This window comes from Pygoscelis adeliae, unplaced genomic scaffold, assembly GCF_000699105.1.
Source record: "Pygoscelis adeliae isolate BGI_AS28 unplaced genomic scaffold, ASM69910v1 Scaffold175, whole genome shotgun sequence".
Lineage (NCBI taxonomy): Eukaryota > Metazoa > Chordata > Aves > Sphenisciformes > Spheniscidae > Pygoscelis > Pygoscelis adeliae.
This window is the reverse complement of record NW_008824941.1, coordinates 2,391,717-2,417,267: the sequence shown is the minus strand read 5'-3', so window position 1 is coordinate 2,417,267 and position 25,551 is coordinate 2,391,717. Positions and strand designations below refer to the sequence as shown.

At 36.4% G+C, this 25,551-nt stretch overlaps 1 protein-coding gene across 1 annotated transcript in view; it reads left to right on the top strand.

The window, feature by feature from the left end:
* Nucleotides 1-2,327: 2,327 nt before the first annotated feature.
* Nucleotides 2,328-25,551, top strand: part of CUL2 (cullin 2) — a 50,125-nt gene continuing 26,901 nt past the window's right edge. The window contains exons 1-5 of the mRNA XM_009325534.1: nt 2,328-2,469; nt 8,701-8,803; nt 10,720-10,814; nt 18,256-18,361; nt 23,049-23,131. Of these exons, the coding sequence (XP_009323809.1) occupies nt 2,351-2,469; nt 8,701-8,803; nt 10,720-10,814; nt 18,256-18,361; nt 23,049-23,131 (506 nt within the window). The 5' untranslated portion in view covers nt 2,328-2,350. The remainder of the gene's footprint in view (nt 2,470-8,700; nt 8,804-10,719; nt 10,815-18,255; nt 18,362-23,048; nt 23,132-25,551) is intronic.

Below are 25,551 nucleotides of genomic sequence, written 5' to 3'. Positions count from 1 at the left end.
GCTCTGCCGTAATTTTTACTGTGGAGGTTACTTGCACACGTACAAGACTTCTAATACTCTAAGCTGGTGAGCTTGCGCACTGCAGACACTGAAGCACAGCAAACCCCCAAAACGCCAGCATCTTACAGAAAAAGTTATACTACATTTGTTAGCATGTCTCTAAAACACGTTTAAATTCATATTGACATGAAAGTTGTAAGAGAATGCCAAATAACAGTCAGCTCTGTCTTAAACTATTTAACCCCAGAACACCTTTATGAGTATATGGACGCACAGCGCTTCACATATTATTAGGTTTTGGTGATACTAAACACGGTGTTACTGCTTCTGTGATGTATTGTGGGGATGACTTTTTCTTCACCCTTCCTTCCTCCCTTCGGTTTTGCTTATCTGTGAAGGAGTGGTTCTTTTACCTTGGAGGTACCAAGTGTGTCTCAAAGAGAGCAACCTATAACGTAACACTCAACTAAGTATAACTTCATTAGCGCAAGAATTTCTTAGGATTCTCAAAATTTTTGTGGACCATGATTATTTTTTCTTGGGGTTGGATGAGAATACTCTTGTGTTTTCCAGAAGAAGAATATTAGACCTTTTAGAAGACTACTGCTTCCCCCCCCGCCTCCTGGAAGTGAGCTCTACTGTTGTTTACTTCTACTGAGGTTCATGTTTCTTTGAAACATACATCAGTTTGCGTTTTTCATCTTACTTTCTTTGATGGATATCTACTTGTTTTGTCAGTTCTCACTGATTTTCTGTGTAGTAAGCTGCTACTGACATTGAAGATTTTTTTTTTATTTCCAAAAGTGGTAATAGCCATGTTGCAAATATAACAACTTAAATGTTTCTACTGAACTGAAAGTATTTATGCACCACTTACTGAGCTTTAGTTCTTCTTAAAAAAAATTTCCTGTTCATAAAACCTAGGATAATACCACTTCCTCGATACTAGTTGCTACTCAGTTTCTTTATGAAATCAAAGCAAATGTGGGTTGGGTAATACATTGATTACATTTTAAACGGAAGCTGTTGTGTTGCAGGTAGAGGAGAACAACCCTCTGTGGTTCCTGAATTCAAAGCAGTTAAGGAGCTTGGTTAGTTAGTCAGGGTGGCATTTTGTATGCGTACAGTGTGAAAGTTGCATCTGTGTTGTTTTTTTTGTTTTTTTTTTAAACTGAGAAGCTATATATCCTGCAGTTTGAGAGAACTAATCTGCCTGAGAAAAATTAAGAGCCAGTAGCGGTTAAGGTAGTGAGCTGGTTGCTAAGTAGTTTTTTAGCATAGCATTTGATTCTTTCCCTTACAGAGGTGTGCCTCTTGTGCTAAAAGTCTGTTTGTCACTAGCTTTCTTTTTTCCCTTCTGACCTTGAAAATTTGGGAAGACAAGTTAAGAGTCACTTGCCAATCTATTTAAAATGGAAATAGAAGTATTCTTTCCACTTTTTGTTTAGTCTTACAATGTCGTGTTTCTGAGCAGGAATTAGACTGGCTTTGTGCGTGGAATGTCACACATCAGGTCCTTTCTAGATTAGGTGCATAGGATAGAGACAAATAGAAACAAAGAAGAGGCCTTCACAGTTGTGTCTCTTGGGACCTCTTTTTTAAAATTACCTTACTTTTTTCCTAGTTTTATTTCAGTAATTTAATGTTTTTCTTTCAATAAATCTCTTCCAGTATTTTTTATATAAAATTACTAACGCATCTTCTGTATTTTCAAGCCATGTCTTATTTGAAAGAATTCACTATTTGTCCTGCTGCACAGTGCAATAAGCTGCACAAGCTCTGCATAATGCTCTGTATTTAGATGTGTTTTCTTTTTGTTATCCTGATCAAAGCTTTTGGGTTTTGTGGCTTTTTAAATATAACACCAAAAATGTCTTATGAAGGCTTGAGGTGAACATAGGCTACAAACTGACAGTAGTAATTTCAAATACTCTGGTAATATGTTCAGTGTGTTCCTGCCCCAAAGTCTCTCAGATACAGCTGAAACAGTCTTTGCGTAAAAGTGAACAAACCAAAATTTACAGGAAAGTTGTTTTCTTCATATGGCACTGTTAAATGGGCAGCTTGGTAACGTGATAAACTTCACGAGGCATGATGTTAGATAAATTGGTGTTATGTTATAGGCTATTCGTGTAACATTAATGTTTCATAACGTTAAAAATAAGGGCTTGTGAGCTTGATTTTGGAGGGTGGGGAAGCAGGGGTGGGTGTTCTTTGTGTTGCTGTATCATGGTGGTGCAACAGTGTACAAAGTTTAAATTGAAAAATTCAAAGGAGATTTTTTTTTAATGATTGTGCAATGTTGTCTGACATGTTTAATTCTTCTACAGATTAACACTAAAGCCCCACAATGTCCTTGAAACCACGAGTAGTTGACTTTGATGAAACATGGAACAAACTTCTGACAACAATTAAAGCCGTTGTTATGTTGGATTATGTTGAAAGAGCAACATGGAATGATCGCTTCTCGTATCCTTTAAGTGAAAATCTGACTTAATGTGTTTGTATGATGTGTTTAGCATGGGGTAGGCCTGTGTTATATAACAATTTCAGTGTCTGGATCAGAAGCCTGTTGTAAGGTTGTATCTGTTACTAAGCCTGTGGGTCAGTGGATATGTTGAAAGGGATGGGAAGTTCTGCTGATTCTATTCTATAGATTCTAAATCATAGAAATTCCGATTTTCTATGTGAAAATCACCACGTTAATAAAAAGTAAACCGGTCTGAGTTTTACAGCTTATGCTATAGCTGTTCACAAAAGTACATGCATTGAATTTGCCCTATTCTGATAATGCATTTTTCTTGTATGCTTAAGTGTGTGTGTAGCAGGGGAAACACCTAAGACAGAGAATGCACATCTTTAAATTTGGGGGTGTGGGGGGTGGTGAGGTTGTTCTGTTTAAAGATATCTCCCTCTTCTTTGCACTTCTAAGTGTACTGATGACGACCATATTAGACATTTCTATGGCAAGGGTTTATAAAAAAGCCTTCTTCCTTTCCCTCCACTGTTATTGCCTCTCTATTCCTGACAGTTGAGCTATGTTTAAAAATAATTACTCTTTCTAGCTGTGATCATATGGTCTTGCTGTTCAAGTCACAGCTGTACATATATTGTTGCAGTGAAAGGTTTGCATTTTACGTGTAAAATCTAATCTTTTTACAAGATTGAAGTTTCAGTGAACAACTTCTTTTAAAAGAAGAAGTGTGGCTGTTCTAACTGGTTATACAGTGCCCTTTGTCTATGCATTCATTACCCGTTACAGTGTGGTGAATAATTAGAGAATTTTAGGAGGCTTTGCAGCTGTTCTGCAGCAGTTTGACTGAGTTTGATTTAATTATAGGGGGGGAAGAATGGTTTAGAAGAATTAACAAATCAATAAATAAGTCTGGGTGAAAAAAGAACCTCCTGAGAAGTTTCTTATACATAGATTTTTACAACATAAGCTTATTCTGTGTGCAGGAGCTAGACTCTGAAGTCTCTTCTCTTTCTGAATGTGTTACCGTTTCTCAGAATTGCTTTCCCATGTGCCTGTGTTTTAAGTGTGTGCATGTCTATAAATACATAAAAGAAAAGTTTAGTTGCTTATAGTTCTTGTGGAGCCTTGTTCTATGGTGCAATAATCTTCAAGGAGCTCTTTCATTGTAAAACTTTGTAATTAATTTCTGGGGCCATGACTTTTCACCTTGTCTTGGAGTCAAGGTCAAATGACTCCAAAATTTACAGACTTCTTGAATTAATTAGTTGTGCACTTATGTGCCGACAAATTGTGCTGTAGTCATTCTTTCTAAGCAGTCTTTAAGAACTGCATATTTCAGTCTTTAACAGGTGGTTAACTTCTGTAGCTTAAAACTCTAAAGATTTAAACAAGGGCACCTAAAATAGATTTAAATCTAAAATAATAATTGAATGAGATGTTGGATTGATTCCTCTTGTCACACTGTCTCACTTAGAACTTCTTACGTGGAGGCCTTTTACACAAGTCTGCTGTTGATCCTCCTTTGGGATTTAGTCCAGTTGGTTGAACATCAGAAAGTGAACGCTTATGAATAGCAGACTCAGGAAGCAGTCTTGGAAGAATCATTCTTAAGACCTTACTTACGTTCATCTCTTAATTATTGGAAAGTGGCACTATTCGTGCCTAATTTGGCACAGGCAAGAGCCTTTTGGCTTATTCTTTATGGCTGAATGGCCTGAGGAGCTTGTGTGACTTGTAACTTCCAGCTTAAATGTTGATTGTTTAGTACTTCTGCTACCTTTAACCAAACTGTCTGTTTTAACACAAACTGCTCATTGAGTATTCAACAACTTGGTGAAACTGGTAGTTCTATACAGCTGGTGTGAAAGCTTTTTCCAGCTTTTAAATATATAAAGAAAACTAAAGTATTAATGATATATTTTAGGAAGATGTGGCATTTAAAAACGACATCTTCTTGTTCTTTGTTAGCTTTTTCTTCTCTGTTAAATTCAATTTAATTTGAGTAATGTGCTTCTAAACATCTACAGGGAATTTAAAGGAAATGTCATATTAACTATTTTTTTTGCTGCTTAATAAGCACAATAAAAAGGTGACAAATGATTTGAATTACGTCTTAATGAAATTCATACAAGTTATTTTACTGACTATAGTACCACTTGATCTTTGTAGTTTCTCTGTAGTCAAAAGAATGATGTGGAAACAGAGGATAAGATACAGCAAAGAATCATGATTTCAGTCTGCAGCAGTGTATTCTAAGAAGTGTTTGCTTTCTCCTGTGCTGCTTGAGACAGCTGAGATCAAATGGTGTCTGCAAACTAATAGTATTTTAGGGGTGAGAGTCCTGTACTTTGCATATTCCACTTCTAGAACTAATTTTTACCTCACTACTTCCCCAGAACTTGTTTGTCTTGAATATTATGTTTTCTTTGTAACTCTGATGGTAATTTTATTGTTAAACATAGCTTATCTTTAAATATAGCTTATCTCAAACTTGAAATGCTAGAATGGCAATGGGCTGGGAACCACAACTGTGTAAGAGTTAAAATCTTCTGGAAAAGATCACTTGAAAGACCGTATGTCACTTTATTTAAACTGTGAGTCATCTTGAGCCACCTTTGACCTTCAGATTTCCTTTCAGGTTCTCTGCAGAAAGAAATGTTTCTGGAGTCATTTCATTGTATAGTAAATGAGTGACAGTTATGTCTTTCTATTTGAGATATTATTTACAATAATTTGGTTATTATGAATGCTTTGCATAACTTTTAAGACTTTGCTTCTAACTGTTCAGAAGGCTAGGGAGTGCTCTTTAAGAGGCTGATCAAGCTTGATTAGAGAGTGATAGTTCATCTGTACTTTGATAACTACCTTTTAGCAGTAGAACTATTTTGAATGGGTAGAACACCAGGATCTTCCTGTTGTTGTCTTGGGTTTTCCACCAACCAAGTAAATAGGGTGAACAGTACCCAGGGAGGAGGGTGGCCATACCGCAAACAGAATTATTTTAAAAGTATGCAACATGGCCACCTGCTTTTTTCCATTTTTCTGCATGTTTGTTCTCCCTCCTCTAATCCCCCATTTTAGAAGGATCCTATGATGAACCAGAAACTTGTAAACATGTATCTTTAACATAAGAACCAACCCAAAGAGCAGGAAGAGTAGGTAAAGTTCATATGATCATGATTCTTTCTGACTGTGAGTCCTCGAGTGCTGTATGAATTCTGATTCTGTTACAGAGGAAGACCAACAATCACAGAAATTTTCCAAAAGCGCTACTTTGGTCTTCTGGAGAAGATCTGTGCAAAACCTTCTGCTAATATATGGTCTTAACTAGATGCTTTTTTTAAGCCTGAGGGTAATATTTGTGAGCTTTCGTGGCCTTGGATACAGTATTTTCTTGTTGTTGGTAATTTATTTTTTCCTTAGTTTGGAATTGCTTCAGTTTCCCATTGCTGGGTAATGCCCCTCAAATAGCAACTACTGGAGCACTTAAATCACACAAGGCTTTTGATGTTCTTGTTCTCAGCACAGAGTGAAGGCCCCTAAGCAGCAGTTTGGCTTCAGCTTCCTTTGGCCTTTCTCACCCTGCAAAACTATGTGCTGAACTGGAAGGACAGATGGCTTTCACCATTAAAGATAAATTATTGAACAGTAAAGGCTTTTTCCTGATCTTCCAAGGGACAGCAGCACAGAAAAAAATTTGCTTTAAGTTTATGGAGTAAAATATCAGTGATGACTAATGATTCATCTCCCCTCAAAGATTTTTTGTTGTTGTTGCTGGTTTTTTTGTTAAGAGATTCACAACATTTTGAACATGACACTTAAATTTGGATTCTGGACTGAAAGATATAGTTACATGAATAAACTAGTACAAACTGAGCAAGAATGTGAACTTCCTGTAGCAAAGCTACTCTGTAATATGTTTTTGAGACTTGTGGTAGCTCTTTTTTGTAGAAATCCAGAGAAACTTAGTATCCAGCAAGTAGAATTTGGTGTTGATTTTTATATTTGCTTGATACAGGAAGACGTGTGAGGTGCCTGTGGAAGTGCTTCTGTGATTAAGTTGGTAGTTTAATTTCAGCAGGTATGTAAACTTGAGTGCCATATGTCAAGGAAGAATACTAGATTCAGCTTTCTTCATTTGCAAGAAAATTTGTCTGTTCTCTAGAATAAGGAAAGGCATGTTTGGAAGATGTGCATTTTCATGAAGGAGTACATATGCTATTTTCGTTCTTAAATAGGTTTATTACAACTAAGAAACTTGTTTACAACAGTCAGGTCGTCTGGACTCCTAACTGAAGCCTGGGGCACAGAAGCTAGATAAATTCAGAGATATTTGTTTGCTGCTTTCGTTAGATAAGCTGCCGTTATTATTTTTTTTGTGCCGTTGTGGTGAAGACTGCCTGTTTCTGCTAACTTTGAAGTAAGTAGTTCTTGCAGCAGAGATCCGTAACAGTTTTGGTGATTCAGATAGTGTAGTTGTGGATCTAAAGAGAAAAGTCATGTCCCCTTTACTTGCGAGTAGCTTACAAAGATTTCTAATTCTGGATTTTACTTTCTCGGAAATACCTTATTTGCATAGTGAAGAGGCTTGCGAACTGAATGATATTGAGGATGCGTTTGACTACGGACCATCCTTAAACTGACAAAATTTGTTTGGGGGCAGGGGGGGAATGTGTAAAAAAAAAAAAAACCCAATTGTTCTTTACAGTCTGTTTAAGAAAACCTTTCATTCTTGACTACTAATTTAATTGCTTTGATATTTTATTGGTCATAATTTTGTAAGTTGATGTAATGTAATGCTGGCTACTGTTACAAAGCAGTGAGTGTTGCCTGTTTTGTTTGTTGGGGTTTCCATTTAATGCTTCTTACCATTCCAAGGAGAATTCTGATAAAGATGATCTATATGGATGAAATAACTGTGCTCAAGATTAGACTCTGATTAGGCTCTGAGATTCCAGTTGCCAAATAAAGGCTTTTTCCATTTAGTTGTCCTACATCAGTATCTTCTCTGTTTTGAGTAGTACTTCTATATAAAAACTGAAACATGCTTTTGGGAAAAACTGTGTGATAAAAGCTTGAGGCTGTTCTGTAGACTAAGCGGGTGACTTGTCAACTGTCCTTATGTCTTCTACCTCCTTTTACACGGGAATGTGCTTTTTTAAGGTAGAGGAAAGCTGATCTTTTGTCTTCTCTTAATTAAAGAGCTTACCTTAAAAAGTAATCTATAGCAAATCATTATATCTAGCATGGCTGGTTTTATAAAATGCCTAGAGTTAGTGGATAAGCATGATGGTTTTACATAATTTCTGCAGAACTAGTTTATTTCCCACAGTTGTTCACCTGAAGCTTGACTTAATCCTTGCTTGACTTTTCTGAAAGCAAAGTTCTTAATTATAAATTCTTTGTCCGGACAAAGTACCAAGTGCCTTTTTTTAAACTTGATAGAAACCTTACAAACCAAAGGTGTAGCTCTGCAAGCTACTTCAGGGACAAAACCACCTTAAGGGGTTTAACTTGCTCACTTGCTTGCTCACTTTGCTGCTGCCCATTTAAGTGAGCAAATATAACTGTTTTGTGTGACTGTGATCTAAACAGGGTTACTGAAATGATAATAATGGTTAAAAATAAAACAAAGGTTTTGCATCCACACCACCATTGTGATGACTTAATTTCCAGTGTCCGACAAAATTGTTTTACCTGTGGAGCTGGGGGGAGTATGCAAGGGCAGTAAATTGTTTTGGACTTGGGGGAGGAAAACTTGAAGTTGGCTTCACTTCATGTTTGCTCTGCTCCATACTTGGCTGATCACATTCTTAACCTAGTTAGTGCTTCTTTCCATTATCCAAAAAGAGTCTCAATTTCACTTTGCAGATACAGGAGAATTTTGGATGAAACTTCACTTTGAGATAATCATATATTATTCATAGATGGCAAATAAGTGGTAGAAGCCATGTCAACGTGGGGCTACCAGAAGTTCCAGGATCTTAGCTCTAACATTCCCTTGCTTTCCACTACTTGAAATTTATTATTGACGCTGAAAACTTAGATTCTTCACAAATCGGGACTTACACTAATTTCAGAAAATGATCCATTTTATCTTTTATGCTCAACTGTAAAAAAGATCTAAAATGTGTGTGTATGAGGAAAAAAGGTTCTGTAAATCTTAAATTTTGTTGATAAGTTTTTACACTTTAAGCAGATACAAACCTTGATTCTGAGCCCAGAGACATTTATGCTTTGTGTGTGGCCTATCCTGAACCTCTTGGAGAGAGACTTTATACTGAGACTAAAATTTTTTTGGAAAATCATGTACGCCATTTGCACAAGGTAACCTATACAGTTACTGATGTACATGTAGGTATTGTTTGTCCTTTTTTTACTTTAGGGAGGGGTTTTGTTTGTTTTGTATGTATGAAGGTATGCAGATTTTATGAGACTAAATCACAGATGACAGAGTTCCAGAGACACAATATATATATCTACATATCTGATATATGCAACGCATGTATCACACAACACTGTGTAGACAGATATCTATATATCTGTCTATGTGCAACACAAAAGAAAGAACTTTCTTTTTTATGCCAACAATTATGGTTTATATAAAATATTCATTGTTGGCTTGAAAAGTAAGTTCTTTCTTTTCTGTTGAATGCTTATAATCAAACAAGTTACAAAAATGTCTTCATTTTCCAAATGTGCTATATTTTGTCATTAGCCTTCTGTTACAGTGTAAAAGTGTCTACTCTAGTGTCTTGGAAACTGATTGTATATACTCTACTCAAGAAAACTTCTGAAATATATGGGAAATAAAATACAAAAGTGTTTGGGAGGGGAGGAAGTAATGACAAGTTATTTATTATGACAGATAACAATACTTGTATACCCATATAGCTGTGAATTAACTTCTGTCTCATCATCTAAGACACCTAATTTCAACAGAATCATGATTCATCATGTTGAATATATAGGATGGGTGAACAGCGTCTCCTTGTATTTCAGTAAAAAGAGAAGTAGATTTAAATAAGATGTCCACCTGTCTTTGGTGTCTGTATAGGGAATGAAGAATTGCAAATTCTGGATAGTACTGCTAAACGGCTCGATGCTATTTTCTGAGCTTAGGTACCTGTGTATTTGACAAGATAGGCTGTGTATCTTAATGGGTAGTTCCACTGGTTGCAGAGAGGATACCTCTGAGGCTTTGGTAGACTAAATCAGTTTGCTAAACTGGCAGACAACTCAGCCAAAAAGTTGTTCTTCATTTATTTAGTGAGCTGAATGAGCTCACTTAGGCTAATCAGGCAGATGCCAGCACAGTAGAAGCTGTGGGAAGTAGCGGAAAACATACATCCGTTTTTTAAATTGGCTATCCACTATTTGTCTTGGAAATAATGTTGGAAAACCTTTGCAAAATTCATACTGCAGAGGAAAGCACTCTCGATTCTGTTTTGTCTACTAGCTTTCCTCTTTTACATTATTTTTGCATAGGCTTCTTTGCTGCTTGAGCTAGAGTTTAAAATTACATACCCTAGAGAGAATTAAGTTGAATTCCTAGGATCTCATCCTCCTTCACAAATCATACTAATTTGTTTAAATTGTTGAACTTATTCCTTTGAAATATGAATATGTTTTGAGAAGTTCAGCAGCAACTTCTTGGCTGATGATTTGCTTAAATTCCAAAAGATTTGGGCCTAGATTTACAGAACTTAAGACATGTTTAAGTTTGCACGTATCTGTGCTTTGTTAAACTTGTTTTATTCCAGGATTCTTGGTAAGTATAAGGGCTTGTCTGACCAGTAAGGCATACTGATTTTAAGCAGTTAGTTAGGCAACTCCTCCAGTGTGCATGTGGCTGCATGAATTTAAAATTGATCTGTGTCAGTGAGGAAATAGTTAAGTGAGTTATCCCACCAGTATGTGAGAATATGAACCATGCTTATTCGAGCAAGTACTTCTGTAAAGACGAATAGAAAATAATACACTATAGAGACTGTTCTTTTTAAATGCAAAATAAAACAACTTCAGGTGTTGGAGCTGGCTTACCAAAACTTCCTAATATGAAGATTTGTTAGTTTTCTGGTCATTGCAACAATGTTATTTTTAGACCGGCTAAAGCTTAGGTGTGGTCTTAATTTTGAATCTGTGATTGTTATTCCAAAATGGTAATCCTGTTGTAACTTTCTATGTATGTATGCTATCTTCATACTAATTTTAGCGGGGGGTGTGTGTGTGTCTTCCTTCAGAGAGTTCTGGAAGCTGAAGAACAAGTACTGGTTATGTATCACAGATACTGGGAAGAGTATAGCAAAGGGGCAGACTATATGGACTGTTTATACAGGTAAGCTTTGCAAATGAGTTGTTAAAGTTTTGAATTATTACAATGATCTGCAGCTTAAGTCTAAGAATGTTGCTTAAAGAGAGCAATAGCTGAATATGCCCCACGTCAGTTTTGGAGAGAATACAGTTATGGTAGCAGAACATGAGAAAAAAGGAATAATGCTCCAACAGTTTTTTCTGTGCACTGCTCCTTACCACTGAAGTCATTATCTAAGATGATTCCTACTATTCTTTCATTACTAATATATTCTACCCCTGTTGTTTCTGATGTTGCAGTGCCAAATACGTTGGTGCTAATCAACCCTGCAGTGAAGTAGCTCATAATCCTAGGTGTTCCTCTACAAGGATGGCATTGTACTAAAGTGTCCAGTTGAACCAGCATGGTTTGTTTCAAAGCTTAGCCATGTACCTTGGCAAAAACACAGCTCTCCCTTCTAGAAGAACTTTTCAGACAAGGCTATGTGCTCTTTGGGTCCTTTCTTTTCAGGTGAATGTTTGAACTGCAGGGATTGGAAAGGGAGTGAAAATTTCTCCTTGTTTCTTTTCTGAGAACTTCAGAAACTAATAGACTGTATACAGGCAATCGATTTTACAGGTTTTTTCATCAGATTTACAAATAAAACCACAACTAACCCCGGTTATTTTTGTACTTCTACTGTTCCTGAATTGCAAGTGTGTTTCGTTGCTACTAGCCATAGCTTAAGCATATAAAACTCACCCATTCATGAGCTGCCAGAATTATAACTATATGGCTTTGGATTTACTAGAATTTGGGTTTTAATTCCACTCTGACTGTAGGTTGAACATTCTAGTGTCCATTATGCATGCGATACCCAGCAGGTAAATGAGGCATGCTTAATATTGTACTTACTTGATGGTATGATGTGAGGATTTACAAAGGATTCCAAGACCTGTACTATTACATTGGGAGATGTGTGTATGATATTGTAGAATCTATTAAATTTATCGCTAGCAGACTGAGAACAAATGTAACAGAGTCCATCCTGGGCTTGCAAACTTTAGTTCCATAATGTGTCACTGACTTAACCAGAGAGTTGACATCAGGGGAAAAAAAAAAATCCCATTTAATGTGTATGAAGCTCACTGATTCTGCTTTGTGTAACAGTTTTTCTGAGCGCTTGAGTGCTTCTGGTCCTAAACCAGCAAATGAAAATACTTCTCCAGCAGTGTGAACCTGATTTTTTTGTTTTAAACAAGCTAGGGCATTTTTTTCCAGACAGTTATGCACATGAACCAACCTGTGCATATACGTAAGTTCAGTAGAGTGGTATTCATATATCAGTGAAGCCAAGTTCTTAAACTCTGAAGTTATTCATTTCATGCCAGCTCTGCCCATTCTAACTCTTCTTCCTGCTTTGCATATGGTGTTTTGGTCCAGAAAATGTACTTTTTAGGTGTTCTGTTGGAAGTAATTTTACCTCAAAGTTACATCTTTCTTTGTGTCGAAATTCTGAGTTTTGTCATATACTATCTTTTTAAAAAGTCTCTAAAGGGTATGACTTTGTGAAAGTATGATTTTTCTCTTCAATAATAAAAAAGGTACATTGTAATGGGAACTAAAAGACCCTCTCACATGAAGGCAAGAAATAATTCAGTGCTTGATTAGTAGAGTCATAATGACTTTCATGCATTGAAAACACTTCATTAAGTATTATGTCACTTTTTTGTTTCTTGAGAGAATGTTTTGGCTGAAAGTACTTCTGAAGACCTTAAGAAGATATTCTGTTTTTTATAAAGCAGTTGGAGTTCTTTTCTTACTTGCATGCCTGCTCTCAAAAAAGTACCATAAATTAGTTGACTCTGTTGTATCCCAGAATCTAATTTGTGTAATTCTTCAGCAGTGAAAACCAATTACTCTTTACAGCTAGTAATCTTAATGTTAGTTTTAAATAGATTCCTTTAAAATTTAAATAAGCTTGCATCTCTGCTTCTTAAACGTTCTACCCTGATAGGTAATATTTGAAATACTACTACTATGTGAGACACTTCACTTTTGAGCAAAATTTATAAAATGTGAGACCAATCATGTGACTGGCAATGCAGTCAAAATGTTTTCTTTCTTTGGTGTTGGTTTTGGTTTGCTTTTTTTACCCAACCCTCTGGGTGTGTTTTGCTCAGAAAACAAATTTGGATTCAGTTTGAAAACTAAAATCCCATACATGCTTGGCTAAATCAAGATGATAAAACTGATGGAATAAGGAACGCTTGCTGTTAAATAAACTTCTTCAGTTGTTGTTTTTGTTAGTTCTGATGATAAACATAATAGATAAAAATAATGCTGGACATTGGGGCTTATCAGTGTCCTGGTGCTGTAACTGTTTTCATAGGTAATCGTATTTGTAAAAAATCTGTTTTGTGTACCCTTATTTCAAGTAACTGGAGGGTTTTCTTATCCAGCAAATTGAAATTAATTTAAATTATTTAAAAAAAAAAACCAAACAGCTGAAGTTTTAAAATCTGCTCATAATAAAATCCTGAAAACTAAACACACACAGTACAGCTTTTGCTTTGTTCCGTTTTGTCTTTTTTTTAAACACTTGTAATCATACTAGTATATTAATGTATAGTAATTTTTAGTTCTTTAGGCTAATCTTAGTTCTCTTTCTTTTCGTACTTTTATGTGAGACATCTTCCTTCCCTATCAGAGAGGGGAAAACTAAAACTTAAACTTCAGCCAGTTTTGTCATGATAGGAGTAATTTGTATTCTGATACTAGGCATAATATCACAGTAACCTGTAACACAATTCAAACTGATATTAGTTCCAGTCCCCTTCTCATTTTTTAAGTGTTAAGAAGCTACTGCTCTTAATCTTGCTTACTAATTATGTAACGATAAATATGGGGAAGATTTAAACAAACAAGAAGTCCTATCAACATTTGAAGCCTAACATTAATGATATTTTTCTATTGAAACTTTTTCCACTGAAGGAACTACCTTCATTTTAGGCTATAGTATTTGGTAGCCCTGGGCGGTTTACTTCCACATCAGATACTTACTATTGGTCTCATCATTTTGATACAGGTGTTGGATTCATAAAATTTTAATATCTGCAGTGCTTTGTCATAATGAAATGGCTTTCATTTATTAGCTAATCCTCAAATTGTGGTAGATGACTTCAACCCTATTTTACAGATCTGTAAACCAGTGAATACTTCATTTGTGCTTAAGAGCGAATCAGAACAGATACTGGATTATGAAAATTTCCAGTGCTGAGCACTTGTATGTGTATGCTACTAGACACGTTAAAGCAGTCTGCTTGCATAAAGCACGGTGGTTCTGCTGCTTTTAGTATAGCTCTTGTGAAGTCACCATTGCATGTTTTCATTGAAACATTTTAAAAAGAAAAAGTAGGCGCAAACAAACCTCTGAAGGTCATCCATTTCAACCTTATGCTCAGAGTAGGGCTAGCTTCAAAGTTAAACCAGGTTGCTTAAGGTTATGTTGAGTCAAATTCTGAGCTCCTTCAAGGACAGGGATTTTGCTGCCTTTACGAGCAGCCTGTTTTAGTGCTTCATTACTCTCATTCTAAAAAATTTTCCTGTGTGTCTGTTTGGAATTTGTCGTGCTGCAACTTGTGTCCATTGCTTCTTGTCTTTTCTCTGTGCTCCTCTGAGAAGAGTTTATCTTCATCTTATGTATGTCTCATGCTCTGCACCCTAGCTATTTCGGTGAGCTTTCTCTGTGCTCTTCCATTTGTCCAGATCTGTTGTATTTGGGTACTGAAAACTGGTTGTAATATTCCCAGGTATGTCCTCACAAGTGCTGAGGGAACAATCCCCTCCCTCCACTTGCTGATAACGCTCTTGCTAACGCAGCCGCGGAGGTGGTTGCTTCACTGTCGGCTCCACAGGACAGACTGGTAACTTAGTATCCACCTGTGAGGAACACTGTTCGTAGCTGGTCCCCGGATAGATTTAGCACTGCTGACCGTATGAATGCACATCGGAGTTACTGAAAACATTCATACAATTGCTAATTCCTATTATAATGTGCCCGTTTATAACTGTCATGTGGTTGCATACACATTGTGTAGCTTGCAAAGCAATTTAATAGTGCAAGTGGTAGGTTGAAGCAAATCTTGAAAAACAACCTGAATGCTTCTGAAAACTAACTATAATTATTAGTCCTAGCTAGTTAGGTTTTTTTTAAATTGCCTTCTATACATCAGAAGAGTGAATGATATTGCCACATATGATCTTTATCCATTTCTCTGTCCATGAGCACCTGTGAAAATCAGTATCAGGGTACTCTCGGTGCAAATTTCTGAAAGCAATTTCCTCAGCACTTGGTCAGGTTTATACAGTTCTACCAGAACTGTATACTGCTCTGCTAGACTCTCGTGCCATTTTGGGGATCAGTATAGCAGTCTGACTATGTGTGTAGAAAGGGGGTGGGGGACAGAAAAGAGTGGTTGCTCAAAAGTTTCTTCTTTATCTTTGGAGAGCTTTCAGAGGAGGAAAAAACCTTAATAGAGGGCATCTACCCTTTTTGCTTAAAGTATGGTACTTCTAGAAATATATATAATCACGTGTGTTGTTTTGTGGTGTCATATCATGGATGGACAAAGACTTAAAGGAGGTAAATTCTTTGGGTTTATCATGGAGAGCATAAGAAAATAACCAGGAGCTGACCTGAGACAGGTACACTCTTAGGTTTATTACATTCAAGCTAAATTTCACAATGTCTATTTGCCAACACTAATATTTGTTTCTTATCCAGGAGTACGTAATTCAAACTACTAAAACCAAATAAAACATTAAAAGAAAAAAAATAGACATCTAATCCTTCTGACAAGGCTTTGCAAAGTCTGTCCCCCCAAGGACACTGTGAGCTATTGAGGTGTGGAAATACTGCTTTGGGAATGTGGTCACTGTGTCTAGAATAGTAATAATCTGTGCTTAGAGTATTGTCCTTGGTTGATCTAGAAGTACCAAATACATGAAAGTTACCAGGTAACCTGTCCCAATAATAAGCTACCCTTCTAATTGTTAAATTCATTTTTGCAGTTTATTTTTTTGCTAAATTCCTTGTAAAAGAACTTATCCTTTTATTTTGCTGAATTACCAAGTCCTTTATATCTGAAAAATTTGCCCACAAAAATATTCATGTACCAGACATTTTCCTGATATTGTTTATTTAGATGGAACACTGTCTTTCAGTATTCCACTGTAAAGTAGCTATTTGTTTTGAATGAGTCTTGTAACGCTCTTCTAAATTCCAAATTTTTAACTTCTTTCTGGAGAGGAAGCTTGGTCGGTGTGTTTTGAGGTTTGGGTACCAAAAGGTATATTGCTTTGCTAATGCCATGAAAGGAAACAAACCTCAATTTTCTCATCTTGTTTGCCATTTTCCTCATCAGACAGTAAACCATAAGCCTGCACAGGTGCATTCTCAAGTAATTGGGCCTGAGCTGTGTGATCAGGTATTTAAAATTTTCACCTGAAAGTTTTATCTCAATAGTAGCAAGAATCTGTGGGTAATTTCTGGTATTATCAATTCATGCCCAATCCTTGTCTCCACATCAAGTGACAGATGAACCTTATGGATTGAATTCTAAAAGTAAGAAATACAGATGAAGTATTTGAAGTAGTTAGTCAAGGTGAAAAATGGTTTGTGACTTCAGTGGAGAAGTTGATTTGAGATTATACTGTTTGCACATCCTTTGCAGTTATTTGCTTGTGCTTGGTTCTGGAAGTTGATGGGAAAAGTAGGGGAAGGGGAGAGGAAATGTAGGCAAATTTGGTTTTGAGGCAGAGTGTGGTGAAGCTCTTGCCACGAGTGGTTCCGCCTGCCCGCTTCTTGCCACCCACTTTTTGCTTGAATCAGGTAGGTCTTTGCAGGAGTACCTGATCTAGGTTAAACTTGTTTATTTACTTGTGGCTACATTAGTTTTAAGATGGGTCAGTTGCCTGGTCTGGATTTGTTGAGAAGGCATGTACTGATGGAAGGGAGAAGGTGCGAACGAGGAGAGCATAGGGCTTTCCTTTTTAGCAAGCTTAACAGGAAAAAGCAGAATGGCAGCTGCTGCCTTTGTTCACATGAGGGGGACGGGAAATACCATCAAGGAGCATGCCTGCTTAAGGCTTGTGTTTCACCTATTCTGGATGTCCACACAAGTTTTATATGAAATGGTGGGCCTGTAGCCTTCTGCACAGACTTGCATTTACAATTTATGATGGTTTTTGATGGTGGCAGAGTGGTTTACAGTACTCTGTAAGGCTCTGGAGTCTGAAAGTAGGTTAGGCCACTGTATTCCAGTTTGTCACCACTGCACTATCACAAGTCTCCCTTCTTTGTACTCTATGGTGTCCTAAATTCTTTCAAGTTCACAGGTTTCCACACTGTGGAAACCTCCTTTTCTTCTTTACTTGTCATTTGCCATCCTGCCCAGGTGTTCAGACATCAGTAGTCTGGTGCAGCCTCTGAAGCCTGAATCTCTTAAAGCGCTTCAGTAATCTGGCTCTCTTCAGTGTCTGAAACTGGGCATCTCAAAACTGCTAGTTGGATCGGAATTAAAAAAAAAAAAATTCTCAATTACTTCATATAACAAATATTATAAGTGTAGTTATGAAAGATACTAGATTTTTTTTTTCCCCCCAGTTATCTGTGAAAGAGAAGGAGAATGGTTCAGTTTAAAAATGTTATTGTATTTCTTTTAAGGGAATACTGAGAATTGAGGATGTTTTGTCAGGTCTTGGGCAGAAACCATTTTCTGTTCTTTATAAAAACTATGCATACAATAGTAAATACTAAATACTAAAATAAAAAAAGCATTTATAACATTTCTTCTTTAACTGTTAATTAAAATAATTTCCGCAAATTCTTCTCTTACCTTTACAATTTGTAATACAGCTGTTTGCTAGTTACCATGGCCTGAGTAAGGGATCATAACTGACAAAAATCGGCCCTGTAAAAATTGACACTATTTTTTTGTTTTAGTCTGAGAAATGCAAAGCAATAAACAGTACAGGCAGAAGAAAATACATTCTACTTAAAAATATCTGATACTCAGGAAGATTTTTCTATCATTAAAAATAAATAAATTATCATCACTCTAATACCAGTCAACTGCTTAGAATTTAGCAGTTATTTTGCATATACATGTATGAATAATATGGCAGTGTATGTTGAAAGGTTGGATTCTTACACAAGTATATTGCATACCAAGAAAATGCTGATAGTGATATATCAGGCTGCTGTTTCATATGTCAGTTAATAACACTGTACTGTTTTAACATGATGTAAGATCTTTTAGATTGAAGTAATTTGTATTTTAAGAATTTCCTACAGATAGCAATGGCATTGGTTAAAAGAGGTTATCTTTTGTGAAGTGGAAGACATTCCACAATCCCAAATTTATTTAAAAAAAAAAAAGCTTAACTTTTGCCTGCTTTGATTAGAATATCTTTATTTCTATAGGTACCTCAACACACAGTTTATTAAGAAGAACAAATTGACTGAAGCTGATCTTCAGTATGGTTATGGAGGGGTGGATATGAATGAACCATTGATGGAAATAGGAGAGGTAGGTATCTCGGAAAGTGGGAGTGGATATAAACTATATTCAGAAGCGCTACAAGTTCAGCTTTGTCCTTTTAAATTTTGACTTTTCTGTGTCATAGGATCTGAATAGTTAAATATGGTAGAAGATATAAGTACTGAACCCTTTGTAGAATGAGATTACAGTTTTGATGGAGAAAAATACAGTGACCTAGGGAAAAAAAAAAGCAAATATGAAAACTACTGAAGAACTTCAGTTTAAAATGTGATAATAGATACCACTTCGCAAATAAAACTTTGCTTTATTAAGTGTCACTACTATCTAGAAAATATTTTGAAGAAGCAGTACTTTTGTTTTTTGAACCCTTGAAGTACTGTTTTTAGGCTTCTATTTCTTGATGTCACAAAGTGTAACAGCTTTTTTTGAGGTTAGTCTTCTGTGATACTGTACATCTTATTTTCTAATGCAAGCTGTTTTGTGCTTCTATCGTAGCAACTCGGAGATTTTGGTAAAAAGTGGACATTCTGTGCACAAAAGTATCATGTAGGGAGGGCTTATCTTTTAAATAAAAGTAATTTGGGGCAAACACAAGGGTGTTAACACAGTTACTAATTTAAATTGGAGAGGCTGAGACTCATTTTTAAATACCTATAAGATGAAAAAAAATTGTCAGCAGTAGGACTATTTTCTGAGATACCACTCTGTGCACTTCAGCTACGCAGAAGTGAAGTATACATCGTTTCTGTCGCTTCATGGCTGTCGTGACCATGAAATACAAGAAAGTGAAAGACAATTTTACAGTTTAAAAAAAAAAATTTTTTTCAAATTTTTCAAAACAGTGTTTCAGTATGTCTTTAAGAAGATTTGGAAATGCCTCTTCAGTCTGAATCAGAACAAAAACACAATCCTGAATGCAGTTGAATAGAAACTTACCATTTGAATGCTTGTCTGTCTGTCTGCTTTGTGTCCTTATGTATACACATTGCTAGCTGGAGAATTCATTTTATTCTGTCATCATCTGTAGTGGTGTATTGTTTTTTCCTTTCCTCTCTATATTTGCCTTTTTCTCTAAAAGGGAAGCAAACAGTTCTTCTCTTTTGGTTTGGAAAGCTAGAGAAAATGTGTTGGGTTTTTTTTTTTCCTTAATGTCAGAACTTGACCTGTCAGCGGTTACTGTTCTAGCTCTTGGATTTCATTGTTTTAAGTAGGTCTCTGCTGCCTTTAGTTAAGAGTAAGGAGAGATTGTGATGCAGGAGGAAGCATCTTCTGTGCTTCTGACCCAGCTACCCAGCTGATGAAGACAGCACTGCCAGTTGAAATTGCTGATCCTCTGACAGATTGGCAGTGGACTGAAAAAAACACCAGAAACATGATATGCTTTAAGTCCAGGCAATTCAGGAAAGAAAATTCTTCTCTTCTGCTGTGCTGTCTGCAAGGCTTGCTAATCGGTGGCATCTGTAAAGGCTTATCAGAGCTTGGAAGTGCATATTGCTGCACTGTTTGTGGTGTCTTCAAAATGGCGTAAACATTATGCCTTATTTCCTCAGACTGAGATTTAGCCGAGTATCTTCCCACAATTGTCAGAGGTAGTCCTTAGCTCTGTGCAAATGACTGTTAGGTCAGCTGCTTCAGAGTCTGGGAATAGTTCTGGGCTTTTTCCTGGGGCTGGGTGATGCTGGTATATTAATGAATTCTTCCCCCGTTTTAGTGTGCTACTCCATTCCGAGGTATCACCCAAAGGATGGTAGTGGCAACTTTTGTCCATAGCTTTCTGCCCTAGGATATGTTTACCAAAGAAAAACAAACAGCAGACCTAATAATTCAGCTTTTTTTGAGTATTCAGTTTTCCTTGTGTTTGTGGAATCATGGGGTGGAAGGACAATGACACACACTTTTCTTCAAGCTTCCCAGCAGTTTTTTGTGGGATGGTACATCCGTAGCTCATTATTTGGGCAGGTTATGGGGAAGGTCAAGATTCTTAAACTGTAGCTGGCAGCCTTTTGGTTTTGACAAAGATGTTCTGGATGATATCTGGAATTCTGCTAACAGGTTTTTGATTATCTCAACCCCCAAGACTCCTTCCATTTCTCTTTACCAAATAATGTCTTTATAGTCTGTAGTAGTGGGACGTAAATTTTGGATCTTGAGGCAGTAAAGTTAATCTCTGTTCATTACTGGTGTAGGATTAGGTTTATGGCAGTTACTCCTTTGCCCTGAAAAGGAATGGAGACTTGAGTCCTACACTCAAGTAGTTTAAGTGCATTAAATTGTAGCACCGTCTTTGGTGAATTCATTGCCCCAGAAATAAAATAAGTTCACATTTCTTGACCTGCAAGGCATTCACCAAATTTATCAAGTCTTTGTTTTGAAAGCATTTTCTCTTTTCTTATGGTTCCTGTTTAGGAGTCTGTCTTTTATTCTCTGGATTGCATTAGGGGCTTTGACAAAAGTCTTTATCTCAGTTGTTTATCACTTTAGAATGGAAGTAATTACCATTTATCCCTTTTGGATGACTGAGATGATCTGTCCTTTATCTACCCAAGAGCAAATACATTTTATATATAGTTCTCTTCAGTCTCAACATGAAATTACAGAAATAATGCCTAGTATTTAGAATTTGTAGAAGCAGAACTGTACTCTCTATGTACTGAAGTTTCTGTCTCAGCGTCACACCTGTGTGCTAATGAAACTTTGGGAGCTTTTCAGTAATTTTAAACGAGTACATGCTTGCTTAGTTCTTCTGGGGTGTGTAACAGTAGGTACATACAAGAGACCGGAGGTGCGTATGTCACGTGTATGGGCATGGCTTCAAAGAGTTTATCGTTCCGATAAGCGTTCCAGACATTCAGTAATTGTTGTGCTAGGAAAAATACAGGATGAGATCAGTTGATGAAGGTAGTCTGCCAGTACTTGCAAAAGATTTATTTTTTTTCTGTCCATATGTTATGAATGCATGGTGAAGGATATTGCTTTTCTGAGTTGAGCTCCTATCACCAATTTCATGCTTCTGAGTTTTCAATGACTCTATGGGAGCCCTGAGCTAGAAGGTAGTTAAGATGTGCCTTCTGTTTTTTTTCCCCATCATGGGGCAACAGATTCTGGAAAATAGTTGAAACTGCCGTGTTCTGTATTGTCAAATGAGGTGGAGAAATAAGATCAGTCTCTCTCTTCAAGGAGAAAAAAGTCTCTTGAACTAATACATCAAGTTGCTGGATTGACCTGTCTGTAGTTCACTTGACAAAAAAATTCCAACAGGCAACTTGAAGCTGTTTCAGATTGGTAGATCATATGTGAGAAGGACCACGTTAGAGACTACATTTCAGAGACCACATTGGAGAATAGACTTACCTGAGGTCATCCCCTTCACCTCATAGTCACAAAACATGTCAGTCTTTTTTTTTTTTTTTCCCTCCAGAACTAGCCTCTTTCAGCATTCTCTGCTGGATGAGTTCCTGATGTCTTTGGGAAACTGTTTTCCTCTAACTGTTCTACTACTACAGCTTAGTAGTAGCTTTGACAGACAGAGCAACTTCATTTGCTCTTTAAAAGGAAGATTTATTTCACAAAGTTGGTCAGGTCGGATACCTAGTTGATAGCTAGATGCCTACTTTCAGTTAAGGCATACCTGATCAATGTTTTAATTTTTAAAGCTAAGGACCTGTTAGTTGTGTCAAAGGTTGTTGTTTGTTTTGTGGGTTTTTTTTTTAGCAGCAATATTCCCTCTGTCCTCACTGATTTTTGGGCATTTCATTTTTTCCCAGTCTACTACTCACTGGTAGGTGTTTTTAGGGGTCTCAAATGTGTGCGGGTATTCCCCCCCATACGAGGGATCACATTATCCCCTTTGGGCTTTAAATCTGATTTTGACCTACATGTAAAAACTCCTTTGAATGATTACAGTTGTGTTTTTAAAAATGGTATGATTTGGAAGCAATTACTTCATTCACAAGAGTATGAGATATTTGAGTCCATTTGACTGATCCCTGTAATGATATATTAGGAATAGGGTGACTTATCCCTAATATGAAGGTGATTTGAATTCCATTTAAGTCGAATACTAGCTTGCCAGTGACTTTGCTTAAGCTGTATGCATCTTAGTTTGGAGATGCTCTCTGTGTGTTGGATATAAGGATTCTGTATCTTTGACTCTGACCTCTGACAAATTGGCCAAGAGACATTTCCTTTTGTCAGCTGAGGCTTATTTTGCTATCATTTTTAGAAATACTGGTGTCTGCACACATTCAAATAACTTCAGGTAGAAAGGCATGTTACTTACCTATTACTGTGCAGATGTTTTGTTTATATGTATGCTCAAAACCAGCCCTCATAACCAACTTGCTTAGGGTTCTTACATGTCTGAGACTCCTTGATAGAGTGGAACCAAGGAATAAATCAGTCCTATTAGATGTGTGGGAAGCATGCATTCAGACACTGCCTGACTAGAAATTCTGTGTCTGACACCGGTAGTGTACAGATCTGTGATCTTCATCCAAATGCAGTCAGATGTTCTAGAAGAAAAATGATAAAATAATGTATTAATATGTTGACAAATTGTGTGTGTGTGTGAGACAAACAAAAGAATTTAAAAAGTAGAAAGAAGAAGGTATCTAACAATTTATTTTTTAAAATCCTGAATGGGCAATTGGTTTTGTTTTGGGGTGGGGGTTTTTTGGTATTTTTATTGATGTAAACTTGTATTGTGTCCTGACAGCTAGCTCTTGATATGTGGAGAAAATTAATGATTGAGCCACTGCAGGCCATCCTTATTCGGATGCTCCTCCGAGAAATAAAAAAGTGAGTGCTTGATTATTTTTTGCTATTACACAATGTGGGGGTATTGCACTTTTTTTACTTCGAAAAGTCTGGGGACTTTGACCAAATTCTCTTATGTTTTTTTTTTGAAGGTAGCTTCTTACCTGCTCATGATGTTCTATCAGCTTTTCTTATTGTGGCTACATATTTGTGGTTTGCATGTGTAGAAAAAGACTCTGAAAAGAAAATAGTTAATTCACTGTAACTTGAGGGTAGTGATCTTTTCTGTTCCAGCAGCACTTATTCAGTGGGTTTGGGGAATAGTTAGGATAATTCTCCAGGTCCCATAGGATGCCTTTTGCCTTTTTCTCCACCTGATGCTGACTGGTTATGGCTTCTGTGCTGTCAGTAAACGTAAGGACCAGGACTTATGCGAGGATTTGCCGAAGCCAGAAAAGCTGTGTTGCTTTGCATGGGACCCAAAACAGTTCTTGCTTATCTGCCAGGAAGACTAAGCTTCTGGGTTTCTGTTGTCAGATGAGTGACTTCACTTAACATTCTTGGTGCTTTACTTGAATGAAATGGTAATAATTTTTTTTTTTTGCACTTTGAGGGAATTTATTATTTTATTTCTGAATATCTTTGTTACTTTTAAACAAAGACCCTGGTATTTACAGGGCTTGGGGCTTTTAAAGTTTTGATTTAAAACCTTTATACTATTTACCTCCAAAATGATCTTTTTATTTATGAATAAACAGAAATTTTGAAATATACTGCAGACCTTGCATGTAGTTGTAAGTTCCAGCAGTTTCTACACTTTCACTACTGTTTAGGGTAGCTCTGGAGTTGCCCAATGATTGGTGGTTTTTTTAAGTGATTATGTGCCTGACTCAGGTGACCAGGCTAGTGTAGGTAAACTGGAAGAGTGAGGTAATTTGGCTGATTGAAGTGCCTTGGACATGCACTTGGTCAGACAAAAAGCTGTGTTTATAAGGCATTAAAAAACTGATTTTAATATTATAATTTTATTTTTCCTTCCTGAATTACATTTCTGATGACTAAGTAACTGACATGATGTCCCTCTCAGATGGTATTTCTGAAGCCAGGAAGTATTTATTTGCTTTCAGTTGTTGAACCATGCTTCCTTTGTAACCAGTGTTAATACTACTTTATCCATACGTTTACTATAACAATTTAATTTTACTAAATGAAGATCCCCTAATTCATGGTGAAGAAAATTCTGCTTTGTTACATCAAGCACAGTGGCACTGAAGATTCATTTTAGTCAATCTGTATGTTTCACTTGCGGGTGGGAGTGGAAATCTGTGTTAAAACCTTTTTCAACAGACATCTGATGCCTCTTAAAAGTAATGGTCTGTATTTACCTTGAGGTTGACTGCAGACCTCACAAAGGTATTTAGATCAAGACTGTCACTGGCTCCATGGGGCGTTAGATCTTGAGACTGTAACAAGTTGACATTATTTGTTATTAAACCATTTGGAAAGTTTTAAATAAAACTTGAGTCATTGTCTCTGATGGTTGGGTCTGGATTTTTTTCCCCCCTCCATTATTAAGGATTCTTCTGTGTGATCTCAAAGAAGTTAATTCAACTCTGTTTCTCAAAATATACATCTAACAATTCCTATTAAGTATGTTCTAGCTGCTTTGTGACCTGCATATCATGTAATGAACTATGTAAGAGAGAATTTCTTATTATAGCTGTTCTTCCTGGTATCATGAAATGTAGGGTTTGCTATGTAGGTATTCTGAGGATGGCCTTTGCATGTAACTATAGGCTTGTTGCTGTTCTTTGCTATGATTCCAGTTTGTAAGAGGCAATTTTAAAATCTTTGCTGCAAACAGCTGTTAAATGTCTTTTAGCATTGAGTTCAGCATTTCAGGGATTAAACAATGTCTTTGAAGAAATGGATATCAGTAAGTTACATCTATCAGAGGTGCAAGAATATGCATGGAAAGATTATTACCTTAAAAATTTAATAAAATTACTAATACATGTATATATTTAGAAACCTCTACATATATTAGTATATGATATGATATTAGATGCCGCCTTAAGTGTAGTACTTGTGTGTGCATGGTTCAATTTATTAAAATGTTTTACAAAAAATTAAAATTGAAATAGATGGGACAGTTGAACTTCTTATAACTAGAAGATTTTGCATAGTATACAATGATGTGTGAGTTGATAACCAACACTGTAGTCAACTGGTTCATATATAAAAGTATGTTTATTACTGTACTGGAAAAGGTAGGGAGCAGAGCCACAAATTTTGCTTTCAGGTTTTATTTTAACAATGTATTTAACTGGAATTTTAAAAAGACTTTTGACTGAAATCTTGAGCACATCTACTTTTTGGAAGCTATACACTTGTGCAATACACTATACATTATAATGAACAATAAACTTTTTTGGAACATGAAAATAAAGAAATACAAGTAC